The sequence below is a fragment of the Apus apus genome, chromosome 3 (genome assembly GCF_020740795.1).
Source record: "Apus apus isolate bApuApu2 chromosome 3, bApuApu2.pri.cur, whole genome shotgun sequence".
Classification (NCBI taxonomy): Eukaryota; Metazoa; Chordata; class Aves; order Apodiformes; family Apodidae; genus Apus; species Apus apus.
The window spans coordinates 87,762,610-87,780,021 of record NC_067284.1 but is presented as its reverse complement, the minus strand read 5'-3'; the positions used below and the strand labels follow the sequence as shown (position 1 = coordinate 87,780,021).

Sequence of the window (17,412 nt, the reverse complement as noted above, 5' to 3'; positions counted from 1 at the left end):
ATAAGGAAACTGGTGCTCCAGGGCACCCAGCGAAAGCAAAAGGAGCTGCCAGCAGGAGCCCTCCCTGCAGGGAAAGCCAGGCAAGCAGGAGCTCGGCGGCTGGGAACGGAAAGGGCACTTCCCACAGTTTAAAAAAAAAAACAACAGTGGGCTGGTATGTAGAACTGAACACAGAACTAAGTGTACCAAGTAGACAGACAAGCATTTCTCTGTGGTTACCTTGCATTCAGCCAGCCTCTTTCGCACATACAATCCCCCCAGATCTTTCCTGAGAGGCAAGGAAAAGTTCACATTCAACTCACATGGATTTGGACCCACCTTTTGTGGAAATGACCTTTTATTTGGCCAAGTCTAGGAAAGATATTCCTTTTCCTCTCAATGTTAAAGGGAATGCTTTTTCTTTTTCTTTTCTTTTTTTTTTTTTTTCAGTCTTTCCAGAAAGTCACTCAATGGTCCTTGCTTCAAGGGCATTGCTCACTTTTGCCAGGCTCAGTTCTGCTCAACACAGTCTGGACATGTCTTCTGCTTCATTGCTATAAATTATTCTCATCCATATCACTGAAGTATAGTATTGGCACTACCAGAAACAGTGTGGCTGGTTCCCACCAATCCCACAATGCAGAAGTTCCCAAGTGCAAAAGCTACTTTCCCTTTTTGCCTTCATTTCTCTAGCAGTGGAACCCAGGGCAGTCCATCTTGAACAAGGACCCCCTTTGTGCCAGGTGAGGATATTTAGAAACTCACACAAGCCCTTCTCTAAGCACAGTTAATAAAGGTCTAAATTCAGATACAGCAAAAGATGATTGCTTTCAGGCTAATGGAAAATTACATGGCATGTTTTCAGAAGTCCATGAAAACTTGTTTTCTTCAGAAGTGTATGTGAGCTCTCAAAGACTGTCCCTTAGGGACTGTGCAATGAAGAGACACCAGAATGTCAAAGATGCTGTCTTCTACCTAGAGACTACTGAGAATGCCAATTCTTACGGGTTTTTTAACTCTGTAGCAGTTTTGGATAGGAAGGAAATTCTTAAAATGGCATGTGAAATTTGATCCCTGAAGACACTAGATTTCTGCTATTTACAATAAAGTACAAAATTAATTTCCTGACCTTTTTTTTGGTATTTTTTTTTTTCACGTTTTATCTTTCTGAGTCTGAAATTTAAAAATGTCTACATTTGGCCATTTGCCAATCTCCCAAAAACCTGTTCACATTTTAGGCAAGAGGTAAGGAGACCACTTTGTAAGTGAGCTGTAGCAAAGAAAGGTAATTTGAGACAAGTGCTGGAGGTGAGACTCTACATAAAACATATGTAGTATCAGCTGCTTGGTCATTACTTGTGGATGTGCTCAGTTGGCACTGCCACCTCACATGTTCCTGGCCATGCCGTGCTGCTTACCTTGCTGGGTCTTCTCCAAGATGCTCTGTGCAACTGCATGTTTGTTCAGCCTTGGGCATGAGCTACCGGGAACACTTCAGCTGGAAACTGTTAGCCATGCACCAAAGGACATGTCAATGTCAGTATCCAGACTTCTATCAAAGGAATATGATTAACACTGAGTAATAATTCCTCCACCTCCTCTCCAAGCTCCCATCAGTCTCTGACTTCAGAGATTTCCTGGTGCATGTTTTATATGTGTGTATGTTTTACAGTCCTTTTTTTTTTCCCTGAAAGGGCTTTCACATCCGTGGAGTAATTTTCAACAGTGTGAATTACTTTTGTTTTAAACTTGGCACCTGAAAACATCTGCTTTTGCCTTCTCATTCACTGTTTGTGAATTAACCAAGGGTTAACTCCCTGTGTTCTCCTTACTGTGCAGGATCTAACCTCTTCTTGCACAGGCACCATACATTTCCAGCTCAAATCAGGTGGAGCAGGACAATTCCTGCTCCTTGCTGATAAAGAAACTTCAAATTAACAGGGAAAGGAAGCAGGCCATGGCATCCACTCAGCGCCTCTCAGCTTCCAGTTGAGCTACGTCTGCCTCCCCTATTCCATTTTGTCCACTGTCTCTTCAGATTGTTCAGCATGCTCTGTGAATACTCTGATCTATTCCAGCACATAAACCTGTTCTGAAAAATAAGAACCACAATAGGTCAGAGGTGGAGAGCCAATTTTTGGCATGTTTCCTGACTATAAACTGACAAACTCTCAGGAGCACCAGTTCAGATCAGCAACCTGCAAGCAGCGGTCATGGACATCTGGCAGCATTTTGTCTATTGTTTTCATCCAAAAATACCCCCTATCTTAACACCTACAGGCCCAACACTGATTCACCTTGCTGTGCTGCCCTTGCTGGTACCACCCCTCAGGATCATTGACTCAGGGCCTCTCAGAGCACTGTCCAAAAGCTGGCTGTTTTCAGTACAAAGCCTGAAGTACAACATGAATGGCAAGCATCTGTGGAAATCTTAATAAGTAACAGCTCCAAGTGCCTCATCCTGTTTTTACTGGAGTCAAGTGGAGGATCTTCATTCCTCACCATCCCTCCATCTGCTGCGAGGACAGCTCGGGGAACAGCTGTGGCAATGGTTTGTCTGAAAAACCTCCTCAGCTAGTTTAAGAGGCTCAGTCTATAAGGGGAAAAAATCAAGCTGACAGAATCAGACCCCAGAAGCTCTGATAAAAAGAAAAAAATATTTTGAGGAGTGAAGCTTAATCTTCAGACAAAAGGGCTGGAAGCCAAAGCTAGACTGGTTCAGCCTGGAACCAATTACTCATTCAATCAAACTTATATTGGAGTAGATGACAAGAAGATAATTATATCAGCTGAAGAACAAGATTTCCTAATTCTCAAATTCATTGGTTTCCCATGATGTTTAAATGCCTAAATTACAGTTTTAAAAACAATACTGAACACCTCTGTAAATCAGTCTCATATTTTTTACATCTGAGCTGAATGCTCTTGTTGAAGGTCACACTCAACAGAAGTTGAGGACTTGGCACAGATATCGCTGTTGAAGATGTTACAGCTTATGCTGCAGAGCACAGGACAGCTAGATCTCATTTCATCTTAAACTATGAAATTACTGTCTTGTAAAATACCTTTTTCCCCTTTACTATTTTTCATCTTTTCTACCTAGATATCTAAGATATCACCAGTATGTGTCATCTTCTTTTGTAGATCCTGCTATGACAGAAGACCTGACACTCACCAGTGACCTGAAGGTACCACCCTCTTTTGAAAAACTCATTCAATAGGGAAAGAAAAAGCAGTGTCTTCATACAATTCTAAAACCAGCTGGCAGAGAACATACCACCAGTGTGGTTTGCACCATACCAGACAAAACACAAATCAAATACAAGATGAAGCATTTGCTTTCTCAAGATTGTCTAAACCAAAGTGTTATGTACCTTCCAAGCATGAAGGTCCCTGTCAAACATTGACTTGAAGCTGAAACTGAGACCTTGATGCAACTTAAAAATGTTCTCTCTCTTGCTCTTTCCTCCTCTCTTGCCACTACAGGCACTGGTGGCTTAAGACTCAGATAACAGCAGTAAGACTGTTTTGGTATAAATAGTAATAATAATAATTATTAAAGGCATCTCAACTGAAAAGCAAACCAGAACATCCCTCAGCTCAGGCTCTCTCTTGAAAACAAGAGGGTTGACTTTATGGTGTAGTTAAGCCAAGCTCCAATGGCTTTCAGCTACAGAAAGTAACACCACTTTCCATGCCTGTTTTTTTTGCCAACCTTCTTCACACTCCACACTGGCTCACCACCAGGCATTCCCAGTGTCCCTTTTAACTGCTGCTAGCTCACAGATCAGCACAGGACTGTGACAAAACTGTACCAAACATCTCACAGGGATGAGCAGGGAGGAACAATACCTGAGGCAGATATTAGGTCCCACTGCTCCTCATGATGAGCAGGCTGCTCTTGTATTTCACTTGTGCTGGAGCGGGGGACTAGCACATCTTCCCCCCTCACCTGCTTCTGGTTATGAAGCCCTGCCACTGGGTTCTGACTCCAGCTATCTAGACCCTTCAAAAAGCCAACTAAACTCTCCATGATAGACAGAAAAATATAATCTTGTCCTGCTACTTTATTCACTTAATTGTCTCAGGGAACAGGCACCAACACTAGCAACAAGGCAGGAGAGGCAGGATCAGCATCCCTCTCCCCCTCAGCAGCAACAAACAGATGGGTTCAGCTGAGTGTGGAGCTGCCACCTAGGAACACACCTCACATCCATTTCAAAAACAGCCTGCTGGACAGGAAGAAAGGTGGCACAAAAGTTAAAAGCATAAGCAAAAGTTAAAAGTAGAAGTGGTGTTCACCACACAATCAGAGCCCAACAGATTCTCAGTGCTCATTTTCTAACCTACTTTTTACCACAATGCATGGATTAGGAAAGTGAGGTTCAGTTACTACAGGTATGGCAGAAAACATGGCTGTTTGCTACTTCCAGATCCTTCTAATAAAAACAATAATAATAATAAAAAAAAATCCTAGGGCTGAAAACATCTGGTGGGTAGAAATAAGGACTTCAAAAAGGTCTCTTCCTGCATACAGATCAATAACATGCTGCTGTGCTGCAAGAAATCAAATCAAATCAAAAGAGTATTTTGCACCCATTCAGACAACCTCTTGGAGGGCTGTAGAGAGAGAACATCTGTGGACTGACTTTATTCCCAATTTTTAAGCTTGATTACTAGCAGATCTTAAAATAGCTACTGGATCTTAAGCTGTAAATAAAATGTGCAGTCTAACAAAAGATGCAACCCTCACATTTGTGCTCATTCTGTAATCATGGCTTATTATCCCAGACCATTTTTTTTCAGTAGTTTCTGTTAATTTGAAACCATTCTGTACAGGAACAAGCCTCTTGCTAGAGTGCTCTATAACAAGTTAATGCTAGGAAATTATTCATTGTATTTCAGGCTGAATGAGGACACGTGTGCAACTCAGGACCACTCAGATTTTATAGATCACCTAAGTAAGGCAAGGTAGACGTTGGTATTTGTATACAAAAATAAAACATTTCAAAATAGCGAAGGTTATGGCAGTAACACCTTGACTGGGAACTGGACAATGTTCTGTAGGACCCACCTTAAAACAGGACAACAGCTCTTACCTCAAGCAGATTACAGCCTTTTAATCTCTCCCAGTATTCAGCTTCCTTTCCAAATGCATGCAGGCATGTTCTTGAAAATTCAGGATTTAAAATGCTTATGTTAAGCCACACAAAAATTAAACATTCCCTTATAAAAGAGGTATAAATATATCAGGTTTTATGCACAGTGATAGGCAAGCAGAGTAAACCCATGCATAGAAACCAGCAAAGAAGCAAGACCTGAAAGTCCAGAAAATTAATTCCACTGAATAGGAAACAATTATCATGCATCTACTTGGGTGTACGGCAAAGGAAACAATGGAGCTCTGGTGAGATGGAATGTAAAGTTTGCTGGATGATTCATTCCATGCTGATACTTAAAACTAAGAAGTTCACTGCAAACAGTACACACAGAAAAGGGTAAGACTCTAGACAGACCTAAGACACAACTCGGCATTTAACATTGGATTAGATTAAAAGCTTCTACTGCCAGAAGCCTGTTGCAATTATCTTCTAGTATTACCTGTCAGCTCACAGGTGTGAGCTCACAGGGCATTTCAGATGGAGAATTCTCATTTAAGTTCTCATACACATCTGCAAATGCCACGTTGTTTCTTTTGTTTACTGCAGTTTGACAGGGCCTTTTTATTTTTGCCAACCATAACTAATAAAGATCTATTTGCTTAATTTAGACTTTTTGAAAGGAGCCAACTAGTCACTGACTTCTGGAACAACAGCAGAGTGAGTCTGCACCCAAGAACTCTCCTTTCCTACAGTCTAATAAATAAAAGTCTCCTGGTCAGTATTATTAGAAAGTGTTAAAATCTTTCCTATAAATGCTTCTGCAGCTTATGGCAGATGAACATGTCTTCGGGGCTAACTGTAAAGCTAAGTTCCTTAGATGGGGAGCAAAGATCCTAGTCCTGTATGCCACCAAGAGCGGGAAAGAAGGATGCCACCCAAGAACTGACTTGAGACATCTCTGAAGCTGGACAAAACATGAGATTTTTTTACCTCATGCATTCTCCTGCTTCCCATTTACCCTTCAGGAGCACATTGTACCATGTACCTTACCTGTTTGGTGTGCAGCCCTGCTCTGCCCAGGTGATGCTGTAACTGAGCACCATGCCCTGGCTCAGCCCCACTTACCCTTAGGGCAGTAGGAGAATCCCTCACTTTTACAGCTGTTCATCACCTGTGGTGGAAGATTTGCACTCTCCCCAGCTGTGTCAGTACAAGTTCAATTGCAAGCTCTTTGAACTACACTTGTGAAGTGTTTGCCCCCCCCAAAATCTTTTAGAAGTCTTTTTCTTTGTTTTAAATATGGAAAATTTAAGATCTAGCTTCAAGTGCTCCACAGACATAAGAATTACAACCCTGCAAAATGAAGAGCAGAAAGACAACATGAGCAGATGAGGACAGGCACCCCAATCAACTATGGGAGCAGCTGCTGCAATTGTCCTGTAGGAGGCCCTGCCATGCCTGGCACGGTGGCATCTGGCAGCAAAGAGTGGGACAGTAGTAGTCTGGAGAAGATGAGGCCTAACTGGGCAGGAGGAGGAGTTTCTTAACAGTACATTTTCGGGTGACTACAGCCAATGTCAACTCACTCATGGTAAAGCAGCTTCTGAACTAAGATAATTTCCTCAAAGTTACCTTATTAGTTTAAATACAAACAAATTATCTTTTCATAAACACAAATATACATCCACGTATACACACTTTTAGAATGGAAACTTTACGAAAGAACCAAGTGAATTTAAGCATTCAAAAACTACTTCAATCTACAAGCTCCAGGCAGAGTTCTTAGTTTTACTCAGTTATACTAACAACCACACAGTTATCTATAAAGCATTCTTCTTTATTTAAGTTAAACAATTTTTTAAGGATGGTTTCCATCTATAAAATGAACAAAGTACAAGCTCTGTACAGCAGACTTTTCAAACCAACTGAAAAAACAGTTTCCAAACTATGTTTTGAAAATCTGCAAAACAAACAACATCACCATTCTTGCTCTGAAGACGGTAAGAAAAGTTCTCAGGAGCTTTCACCACAATTTTCTTCGAGGGCTCTTAATTTATCTTTAAAATGGGCAAATTTCTTCAACATTAAAACCCCCTAACATCACAGTAAGTAACTTTGGCACACTGTCATGTAAACATAACAAAAGGATACCACTTCCTGTCTGTCCTCTCAAAGAAAAGCAATGCTGTCCTTAACATACAGCTCCTAAATTAAAACCCCTATGCACAGCATCCATGGGGAATTAGTGAAAGTATTCCTACTTGATATGATAGCAGTTGACGTTAAAGACTTAAGAGGTGGAATATGGATTTATTTTTTTTACTACCAATTCTGATTCAGAGTTAAGAGGCAGGTCAATATGCAGACTTGCAATGGCTGATTTCAGTTAGTACTACTTCTACTATGATCAAAGGTGAAAACGGAAAGGCCTCCATGGGAGAAGCTGAATGGTTGGTTTTCCTTTTAAATTGTTTTTCAAAACCTCAAACAACTGACTCGCTGCTGAGCCCGCATTGCAGCAGTTATTTTTCAGAATGTTAAGAAATCTACTGCTATGTTTATGAAGCACATTCTTCAGGTTCTCACCTAGGCTAAAAGGCTACAGACAGGGAGAGACAGAAAGCTGAAAAATAGTTTATCCACTCTACGGCCTCTAAAACAGGCAAGTTTTGAAGAAAATGGATTGTGAAGAAGTGTGGAAATTAAGGTATTAATTATTAATTTAAAAAGTCACAAGGTGGATAGGATAAATTGGATTTAATGCCACCATCCAAAAGGTATGTAGATACTTGCAAGTCATAACTTCAGACACAAGTTATTTTGGGGCACACTGACCGGCACAGTTAAAGCCATTCTGCCCAGAAGAATACCACCTCTATACCTAATGTACAGACGCAGCCAAAGGAAACTGAAAAATCAGGATCTACTCAATTTCCAGGAACAAAGGAAGTGGGGAACAACACCAGCATACTACAGTACAATAGATGTTTTTTATCTCCTTATGATCAACTCCTACATTTTTCCAAGATCCAGCATCTTACCAAAATCACTTCCTGGCACTGCATGTCTGCATTGATTTTATCAATGCTGTCTCACTTACTAGTACTTATTTACCTTTCCTTAAGCTTATTGAAACATTTGCTTTTAATAAAAAAGTATATAGTCTATGCAAACGTAAGAAAGGACAAGTCAAAGTTGGGGTTAACTTTGACAGTATTATTTCAATACAAAAATGATAACAGCTGGACCAAAGCTGCAAAATGCATTGGTTCTATGGTTAAGAACACATAGGATCTGCTGGTATCCAGGTTGATTCCCAGAGCCAAGCCCAAATCCATTCAAAAGTTTGATTTAAAAGAAACAAAACGGAAGAAAATTCCCCAGTAGTAGGTCTATAAATTAAGCAAGTGCAATTCAGAGATACTACACAGCTGCTCATCCTTGCAAATTAAAATTCAGATCTTGTGCTGTTGACAGTGACATTACTATCCTACCTTATTTCTGCAACTCAAAAGGGGAGTTTGAGACAAAGACATTTTTCTCATTAGGGCTCAGAATAGAACTGTGCTGAACCCGTAGGACTGCATGAAAGATCTGCACTGTTTCTGTAATTTCATGACAATGGAAGAAGTATTTTAAAGACAAAGTACTACATAAATGATCAACACAAATATCAGGCGCAAGTTTAACGTTATCCAGAGCACATGTAATGGATTTCCAAGCTGGAAGAAGCATTCTGAGCAATGATCTGTGCAGCTGCATGGGCGTATTCTGCTATTTCCTCTCTCCTCCTGAGCTTCATGATCTCCAGTGAGGGTGAAGTGTTAAGAAGTAGATCCAGTTTGCAAAGCAAAAGCATCCAGTGTTAGCACGGACATCATACTCAGCAGCACAAAATCTGCACCTTCGTCAAGTTTCACTCTCCTAACATTCCAATCCCATTTCTGGTTATACACATGTCAATCACTTTGCTGATAATTATAGGATGATGAAAACTGATAAAAATCATTGGGAACTGACAATATATATACTTTCATATTTATATTTAGAGTCCATCATAGAAAAGTTCATATTCAAATTACCAAGTACACACAGGAGAAAAGACCTTCAAAATGACAATTCTGTTTCTGGAAACGACAAACCATGATTTCTAGGCAAATGGAGATTTCAAATGACTTTCTCCTAGTAATTTTTCCCACCCTCCCCTCCCACACCATGTTCCCCACAGGAGTTTCTTCAGATCCTTTTTTTATCATACATCAGTTGTTCCTTGAGTTAATTATCTGCTGTGCAAGTATGTAACTGAAGACAGAAAGGAACCATTGAAGTCTTCACACCAAGACATAACTGTGGTTCAGTCATGGTCAGTGACATCTCTGCAGTGCTCCAAGTCCTCTGGATCCCTGGTGTCTGCTTCAGCACTCTCCTACTTTCAGATAAAGGTGGAATACTGAGGTATATAAGTTCCGTGGAAAGTTTTAAGAAATACATCAGTAATTCAATCAAAACTTTGCCCAACGTCTATGAATCAAAACAGCATTTTGCTTTTAAGTCCTTCTACTGCTGCAGATTAAGTGTGAATTTCCACTGTTGTGACAAAGAAGGACCACAGATTTCCACGGTGAGACCACCGTTTTTGGCATTTCGGCTGTCTAGACAGAGGTTGCTGCCAACGTGTCTCAGTTTAGAATTGCTTTCAATTTGTTCCCATTTCTGGAAGAGAAAAGACAAAAAGCAGGAAAAGGTTAAGTTCTACATCCTGTCCTTTGAGGTCTTCATAAGCTTCCCAGGCTTGTGCTTGGGAAAGCTGTGAAAACTGAAATAATAGTATGTAGTTTAGCTGATTCTTGAAGAAAACTATGTAAGTTATGGCAAGCCTTGCCGACATCACTGTTCTCTCAGCTAGCACACTGAAATAGATACAGAACACACCAAATCATTTGCCTCCACTTCAGCACTTCCCAAATACGCTGTCACACCACGTTACCTGTGTGAAACCTTCTGTCAGAAGAAAAAAAATAAGTCACAAAACCCATCCACACATCACTACGATTCTAAACCCAGAGAAGTGAGAAGCATGATCACGATAGACAACTTCACAGAAATCTGTCAAGCACCTTTCAACTATACAAAAGACAACCAGTTCTGTGCTGTTAGAGGCTCTTTGTCCAAGGTGATACCAAGGACAGAGAAAACCCCAAATACAGAATGCTCAATAAAACAAGTTCTTTCTGTTGCATTTCTAATAACATATTGTGCCTTTAAACCTTCTCAAGGAAATCCTGTTTCTCCTTTTCTCCAAGAATATTCTTCCTGCCTCAAGGAACAGCATTTCAGCTACTTGTCTTCAAAACCTGAGATATAGAAGCAAGGAAGCTGGCAGACAATCAGAACTGATGACTTAGCAGAAAGAGATGAATTAGTATACAACTAGATCAAAAAGATTGTGTGACTCTGCAAATGTGATTTTCCTCAGGCATGGGAAACACATGAAGTCACCAGGTTGCCTTAATAACTTGCATTGAAGGAGTCTAGTCCTGTTATAAACAGGTCACAGCTGAAAAGAAGGAAAGCTAAACCACACTCTTCAGAGACACAGACTACATAATCTTCAGACTTTACTGAAGAAGGCCTTTTGAAAATACACGGGGGAATATATCTTCTACTTCAGAAAACAACATGGCACTTGAAGACTGTTACACATCAACGCTGTTGGGTGAAACCTTTACATAAGGTCAATGTTGGGATAACACCTCTATGTGTTCATAGAAGTTTCCACTGTCCTAGGAAAAGAAAAGCCCAGGACACAAGCTGAATCCTGCTGCTCTGGCCAGATGTTCATGTATATAGTTAGGATGCATGACAACAGCAAAGCAGAGTGAAAAGGAGAATGGATTGCAGATATGACGAGCAGTGCACGTTCCTGCATTCTCATTCACAACCCTCGTATTCCCACTGTTTGCGGAGCACATTTGTGACATACTAACCTGTCTGCTGTCATTTTCCCTACAGCCCTGAAGTTTTATTAGTGAACCAGGTGCTCTGTCCACAACAGTAAGGCACAAATCCATATGTTTCACCGACTTGTCCTTTGTTAAGGCCCATTCCTAGAAAAGAGAAGAAAAAAGTGTACAAAGTTGTGTATGCTAACACAAGCACAAGGCGCATATACTATCTCTGCATATACAACACAGATCCTGTAAACAGCTACGTATGAGCATTCAAAGAGTTCATTGCTTTCCACAGAGCAAAAGAGGAAAAAAGGTCTGTATTCAAATGCAGTAATTCCAATTGCTTCAGTATCCCTAAGCCAGCTCAGGGCCTGGCTGGCTGTTTGCTCCCTCTGCTGGCTTTGCACAAGTACAGCGGGCAGGCACACAGGTCCTCAGGTTTAAAATAATCGTCCTGCTATATTTGTATCTATATATATCTGTGTGCATGTATTAAATATCCCACATGTTTTCTATGCAGGAGAGAATTTTATGTATGTAAAAAATGTATTACATATATAAACCCCCTAAAAGCTTGGGCTGCAGAAACACTGGCCACCCTACTCACATGCTTAACAAAGCACATGGACCACAATGAGGAAGGGAAGTTCTTAACGTGACAGAGATCACTAGAAAGCAATACACAAGCAGGTCAAACTTAGGAGTAAAGGGAAAATGTTACTTCTTATCCAAGGAGTGATGTACAACATCGTTCTTTTAAATGCAATGAAATATGCAACTTCTTAAATAAGAGAGCAAAGAAAAGCTGTTTTGAATGTACTGCTGCCCTGCTTGTTTGATCTCAGCACACTCATACACAGGGTCTGATCATGCCCAGCTTCTCTCCGTGCCTTTCTCCCTGGTCTCCAGGATCCAGAGTGGTCTTCATTTGTTTAATTATCCTTTGAGGAAGGAAGCTGATCTATCAACTAAAGCCATGCTAATTATCCAAATTATGCTCATGACACAAGCACAATTAGCTTTTCTCCAGCAACTAGAGGATTCAGAGTTGTACAATACAAACTCTAGACACAGGGCCAAGCCTGGCCAGGATTTAAATGTTATTTGGCAAGGAATGAGCACTTCAGAAAGAAATTAAATTACTAATCACATCCCTTTTTTCTTTTTTTCTTTTTTTTTTTCCCCTTATTTTCAGATACCATAACTGAATTTTTGGCTTGCATAATCACTTTTAAACTCTGCAGATTTAACAATGACTGAATTCCTTTGAGAACAGATGGTCAGGAAACAAACAGAACTTCTATCCTGCACTATTACAAGTAACCATGCTGGTACAGGTAGAAAGCCATTAGATGGGTACCATATTATGCAAGTACTAGAATAATGACAACTGTGCAAAACAAAGCAAAAGCTGGAGAACTCTGTGTATCCCTTTACTTGATTCCTAAACACATACACAGAAACTTTCCCTTTCACTCTTAATATGTAAATTATTTTCCACTAGATTCATTTCAGATGACAGCAAAATCACTTGCCTTCTCAGTTCTCTCCAGTTTGTAGGTATCAACAAGAATCATTAATAGCCACTTCTAAGAATGTAAGGGCATAAGTTATTTGCAGAGCTTACCAGGAATCACAAAATCCCCTGAAAAATATGGCCCCCTTGTAAGATTTATGCTGAACAGTGACAGCTGAAAGTTCTACCAGGGAAGTGGTACAAATTGTGTTTGAGAACCCTGCAGTCAGAGAAGGTAGAGCCTTGAAAATACTGCTTTATACATCTTCACCCTTCCATCAAAAGGCTGGAAGAGCCCCAGACTCAACAGAAATGACGTAAGAAATTAACACATCCAAAAGCTGAAGATCCTGCTTCACCGAAGCTCTAAGCTCTGCTGCTGGAGACATCTATGTGATGGCTCTTCATTGTATGAAACAGCATGTACAGATGCTTTCCTCCAGTGACTAGCAACTATGGCTGGCAAGAATGGAGCTAAGATTTAGCCAAGTTACCAGAAGAGAACTTGAAAGCTGTGTGTGTGTGCTCAGGGCATTGGCTGGAAATAGGACAGTTCTGCATAACAACTGGAAAATCAGGACAACTGAAAAAACCTGTGTCACAAATCAGAAATATAAAGTTAGTAGAACAGCACTAACCCACAAGCTTCCCCTTGCACCTGAAGTGCCTTTGGCTTTACCTTTATCTCCGTACCATAACCCTACGTATTTGTACCTAACTGCCAAATACACCACAATGTCTTCAGAGGTGCACATCCACCTTCCTACTCACTGAATTCCACCAACCAGTTCAGGGCTTGGGACAGAAATCCCTTTTTTACTTAAATTCTGCATTTTTAATTGTGTTGAGCATAAGCCACAGTATGCTCTTCAAATTATAGGTGGTCTCCATAGCCTATAATATCTGAGTACTCTTAATCCCAACCTGCTCCAAACCCTCTTGATAAGAACAAGTGAAAAACACGTAGCACAGATGTGAATTTCACCACTACCCCTTCTCCCATGCTGAGCTCACTCTGTTCATTCCCTCTAACGCTATATGAATAAAACGTTGGACATAAAACCTGTTTTTGACCCATTCTGTGTCTTAATCTGTCTGAGTGTCCTCTCACAGGCACCTGTTCAGAGCATGTGTATACTAGTTAGTGAAGGTCAGCTTCACAGAAGAAACTACACAAAAAAGTGGGTCAGCTTCAGAGGAGGCTAACTTGGTGTATTTATAGAGAATACACAACATCACCAGAAACTTCCAAGATCTCTGCATCAAGGCAATTCTGACACGCCCACCCTTTCTCCTAAAAACACTGCGGTGTTCTGAAAGATGAGTGTGCTTTCATAAAGGTAACAAGAAAAGCCTCTCCAGACATGTTCTCTTTAACTATGGGGAAAAGAGGCATATCTCAGATGTATGATGGCAATGCATTAAAATCAACACGATGTATCTTCCAGGAAATAACTTCTTTATTTACACTTCATCTGATTTTAGGGTTCTCCCCTTCTAATTTAAATCAGAGAGCAAAATTTTTATGCTCATTCAACACTAAATTCCTAATCGATCAGCCTTTTATTTTAACAGAGGTACCTGAAGTACTAATCTTATATTTGATGTATAGTCAGGTTGATTCTGAACAGAATTTAGTGACAAAGCAGCACACAAAATAGTGAGCATTTATGCACACATTTCATGAATAATAACTAAGTCACAACAGCATAGATCCTTTAAAATAATTAATGCTCCCATTTACAGATTTGACACATTTGCAAAGAGTAGAATTAGAAAGGATTTCTGAAACACACTGATGTTTCATGAAGAAGAGATGATATTTAGGTATTTCTGTTTTGAAGAAAAGGTAAACGGGGATTTAAGACAGATTTTCTTTTTGTCCTACTATTGTAAACTGGAAATTACTAATAGGACATGACAGTAAAGCATCCTTCTATTTTGCTTACCTTAGGCCATACATTTAATACAATCCAAATCTTAAGTAAAAATCCCACCCTCACCTCTCCCCCCCAGTCAAACACACCAGTTATTTGAAAAAAGCTTTCTATATAAGTATAGAACACCTAGGAAGGAAGTTACTGGCCTCTAGTGTAAAAGCAAATATTAACAGAGGGAAAGGAAGGGGATTAATCTAGTGCATACTGAATGAATCTGTGGGCTCAGATTCCAAGCCTGAAAATGCAAAATTATACTTGAGGGAGAAGTTATTTAGCCAATCTGTTATAACTGATCTGCTGATTCAGGTTTATCTTCCTATCACCAGGACACAGTACCCGCTTGAGTCAAAAAGTTTCACTTTTCTTTTAAATTGTGTACTGTGGGGAAAAAATGAATGGCATACAGACCTGGTTTCCCCCGGCATTATGACATTCATAAACTCCAACAACACCATCTGCAAAATGGCCCAAAGTGTCAAGGCAATTGGTACCCTGCTGCAAAGCCCCAAAAGCTATATCTTGATGATCAGGTACCCTAAAATAAAACCAGAGATATCTGCTTAATTCAGTTTATTTTTATCATTATTTTTTAAACTCCTTGTCTTTATTTGGAGTATTTTTGAGGTTAAAGATGAGTGATGATTGCCATATGGAAATCTCAATCATTTTCTAAGGAGAGAAGGCAATTATCTGATCATGAACTGATCAAACAGGAGTAAGCTTGCAAGCTTAGGACAGAATACACAACAAAAAGACTTGTACCAGAGAATGAGGATGAACATAGAAACTCAGCACAAAAAGCAAATTAAAGATGACTAAACATCATCATTAAAAGTCACTCAAGCTTAATGGCCAGTTAAGGCCATTAAGCCCTCTTGTTTTTTCAACCAAGCTAGCTTGTGGCAGAAAGAGGTTAGATGACATTACACTTCAGTAATGCTTAAGGTAGCACATTTTCCAGGAGAGCTTGCAAGATGTATTTTTTCTGACAAATTAAAATAAATATCCTCTAGCACTTTTAAGAGAAAATAAAAAATAACTTCCTCAGCATCATCCTGGTTCACAAGAGTCTGCAGTGTTCGTGGTTCTGTACATGTTTCACTAGGGCTGTAAAGGCTGGTGCTTTTGCATTCCAAGCCTGGATGTCACTAGCAGTTACCTGACTCTACTGACATGAAGTGCCCACAGGGAAAACCCAAATACTCTTACAAGCCACACACAGTACTATCTCATCATTACACTACCAATACTGGGTTGGCAGCAGACCAACTAGTTTATAGACTCAGATCTGACAGACATATTTATTAACAGGTTATTAAATAAAATCCTTTTTATCCTTTCAAAAAGTTTCTCTTTGACAATTTTTCATTAGTTAGGATACATTCATGTCTTGGGCATCCACCCATCTCTGACAAACATACAAGGCTCTCCTGGATGCTGACTCCTGTTACCTCTACTGTACTGTCTCCTCACTCATGTGCTTAGGTGAAGGCAAAAGCTTTAAAGGGACAACAGGATACAGGACAGTGCACTTGTGAGAAAGCAGCTTGTGTAGTAGACTAACTTCAGGCTCAGATAAGTTGAGTCCTTTGGACACTGTTCCCTAGAACACCTGCTACTGCAATTGTAGTTGTGATAACCAGAAAAAGAAAAAGCAGCTTACTAGGGAAAAATGTCTCTGTAGGAATAGAACTAATAAAGACATAAGCCCACGAAGCATTGCTTTCATAAATAAATTTTAAAACATCCTTTGCATTCAAGATAGGAAAAAGAAACTGATGATTTCTGGGGACTGCCAAGAAAAGAATTCCATGCTATCTCTGATTCAGCAAAAACTCACCGTAACTCAGGATAAACATTTTCAAGATACCACTTGAAGGGTTTGCAGCTAAGTCTCTTTCTGAGTTCCATTCGGCTCTGAATACTAGAGGGGGAAAAAGGAGCAGTTTTAAAGGTCAGGCTGCTGTCCTCATGTACATTAAGGAATACACAGAAAACTCAATAACAGTACTATATCTTAAAGAGATAACATGTGAGAGCTAGCACTACTTTTGCCTCAGAAGGTGCTGTTTCTTGAAGAACAAATCAATAGGACAAAGAAGCACTTGTGACTTACTTGCCATAAGGTACATTCCTGGCTGAAGGCACTGCTGCGTAATAGAAATTTTTATACTCATCCATCCAGACTTCTGCTGCCCTCCGTGTATTTCTAGGGACAATCACATGGAACACTTTAGTTACATTTTCTCTAGCTGCAGTGAAAACATCATTTATGCTTGGCTTGATTTTAATCCTTCCTAGTATTACATAGTCAGCTGCCGCAAACCAGGCACAAGGTTCCCTATTAAAGACCTAAGTAACAGAAAATCATTAGAGAGTAACATAAATTTCACTCTAAATGAATTTAATTCAGTTACGTCTTTCCACATTCATCCTTGCTTCAAGTTTTAATCCAGAATTTAATACAGATCTTGGAGTTCTTTCTGCAAACCTCATGGAAGTTACGGCTTTGTTTGTTTTTTTTCAAGAGACACTTGACAGAAGCCAAATTCAGTGAGTGTTCACCTGGATAAGCAAGATATTTGGAAACAAAAATCTCAGTAACGGTCAGTATTTAATAATACCTTCCACCTTTCTGAAAACAGACATGCTAACTTAGGCAAGACACATTTTCAGTCTTCATCTTATTCCTACCCACAAAGCACTCAAAGTTCCAAAAAGACATAAGCTGTCATGACATTTAAGGCTATGAACCAAACAAGTCTGCTGTAGCTGAGGTTAACAGAGGACAATCAGTAATTAGAATATATTTTTTATTTTACCTTTAAAATTCAATAGAGATTAATTATTGCAATAAATGTGGAAAACACTAACCAAATTCTTTACTTCTAATCAAACATCTCCAACTAAAATTCCTGCACTTA

The 17,412-nt window shown here is 39.8% G+C and overlaps 1 protein-coding gene across 2 annotated transcripts in view; it reads right to left on the bottom strand.

Annotated features, from left to right (window-relative positions):
• Positions 1-6,897: 6,897 nt before the first annotated feature.
• The window catches only part of GALNT2 (polypeptide N-acetylgalactosaminyltransferase 2), a 98,877-nt gene continuing 88,362 nt past the window's right edge, over positions 6,898-17,412 (bottom strand). Inside the window, exons 12-16 of one of the 2 annotated variants that reach the window (XM_051614935.1) lie at positions 16,605-16,697; positions 16,329-16,412; positions 14,897-15,023; positions 11,069-11,188; positions 6,898-9,794 (exon numbers count right to left, since the gene is read on the bottom strand). In XM_051614935.1, the coding sequence (XP_051470895.1) occupies positions 9,639-9,794; positions 11,069-11,188; positions 14,897-15,023; positions 16,329-16,412; positions 16,605-16,697 (580 nt within the window). In that variant the 3' untranslated portion in view covers positions 6,898-9,638. Of the gene's footprint in view, positions 9,795-11,068; positions 11,189-14,896; positions 15,024-16,328; positions 16,413-16,604; positions 16,698-17,412 lie in introns of those variants that run through there. The other variant, XM_051614936.1, reaches the window with a different exon arrangement.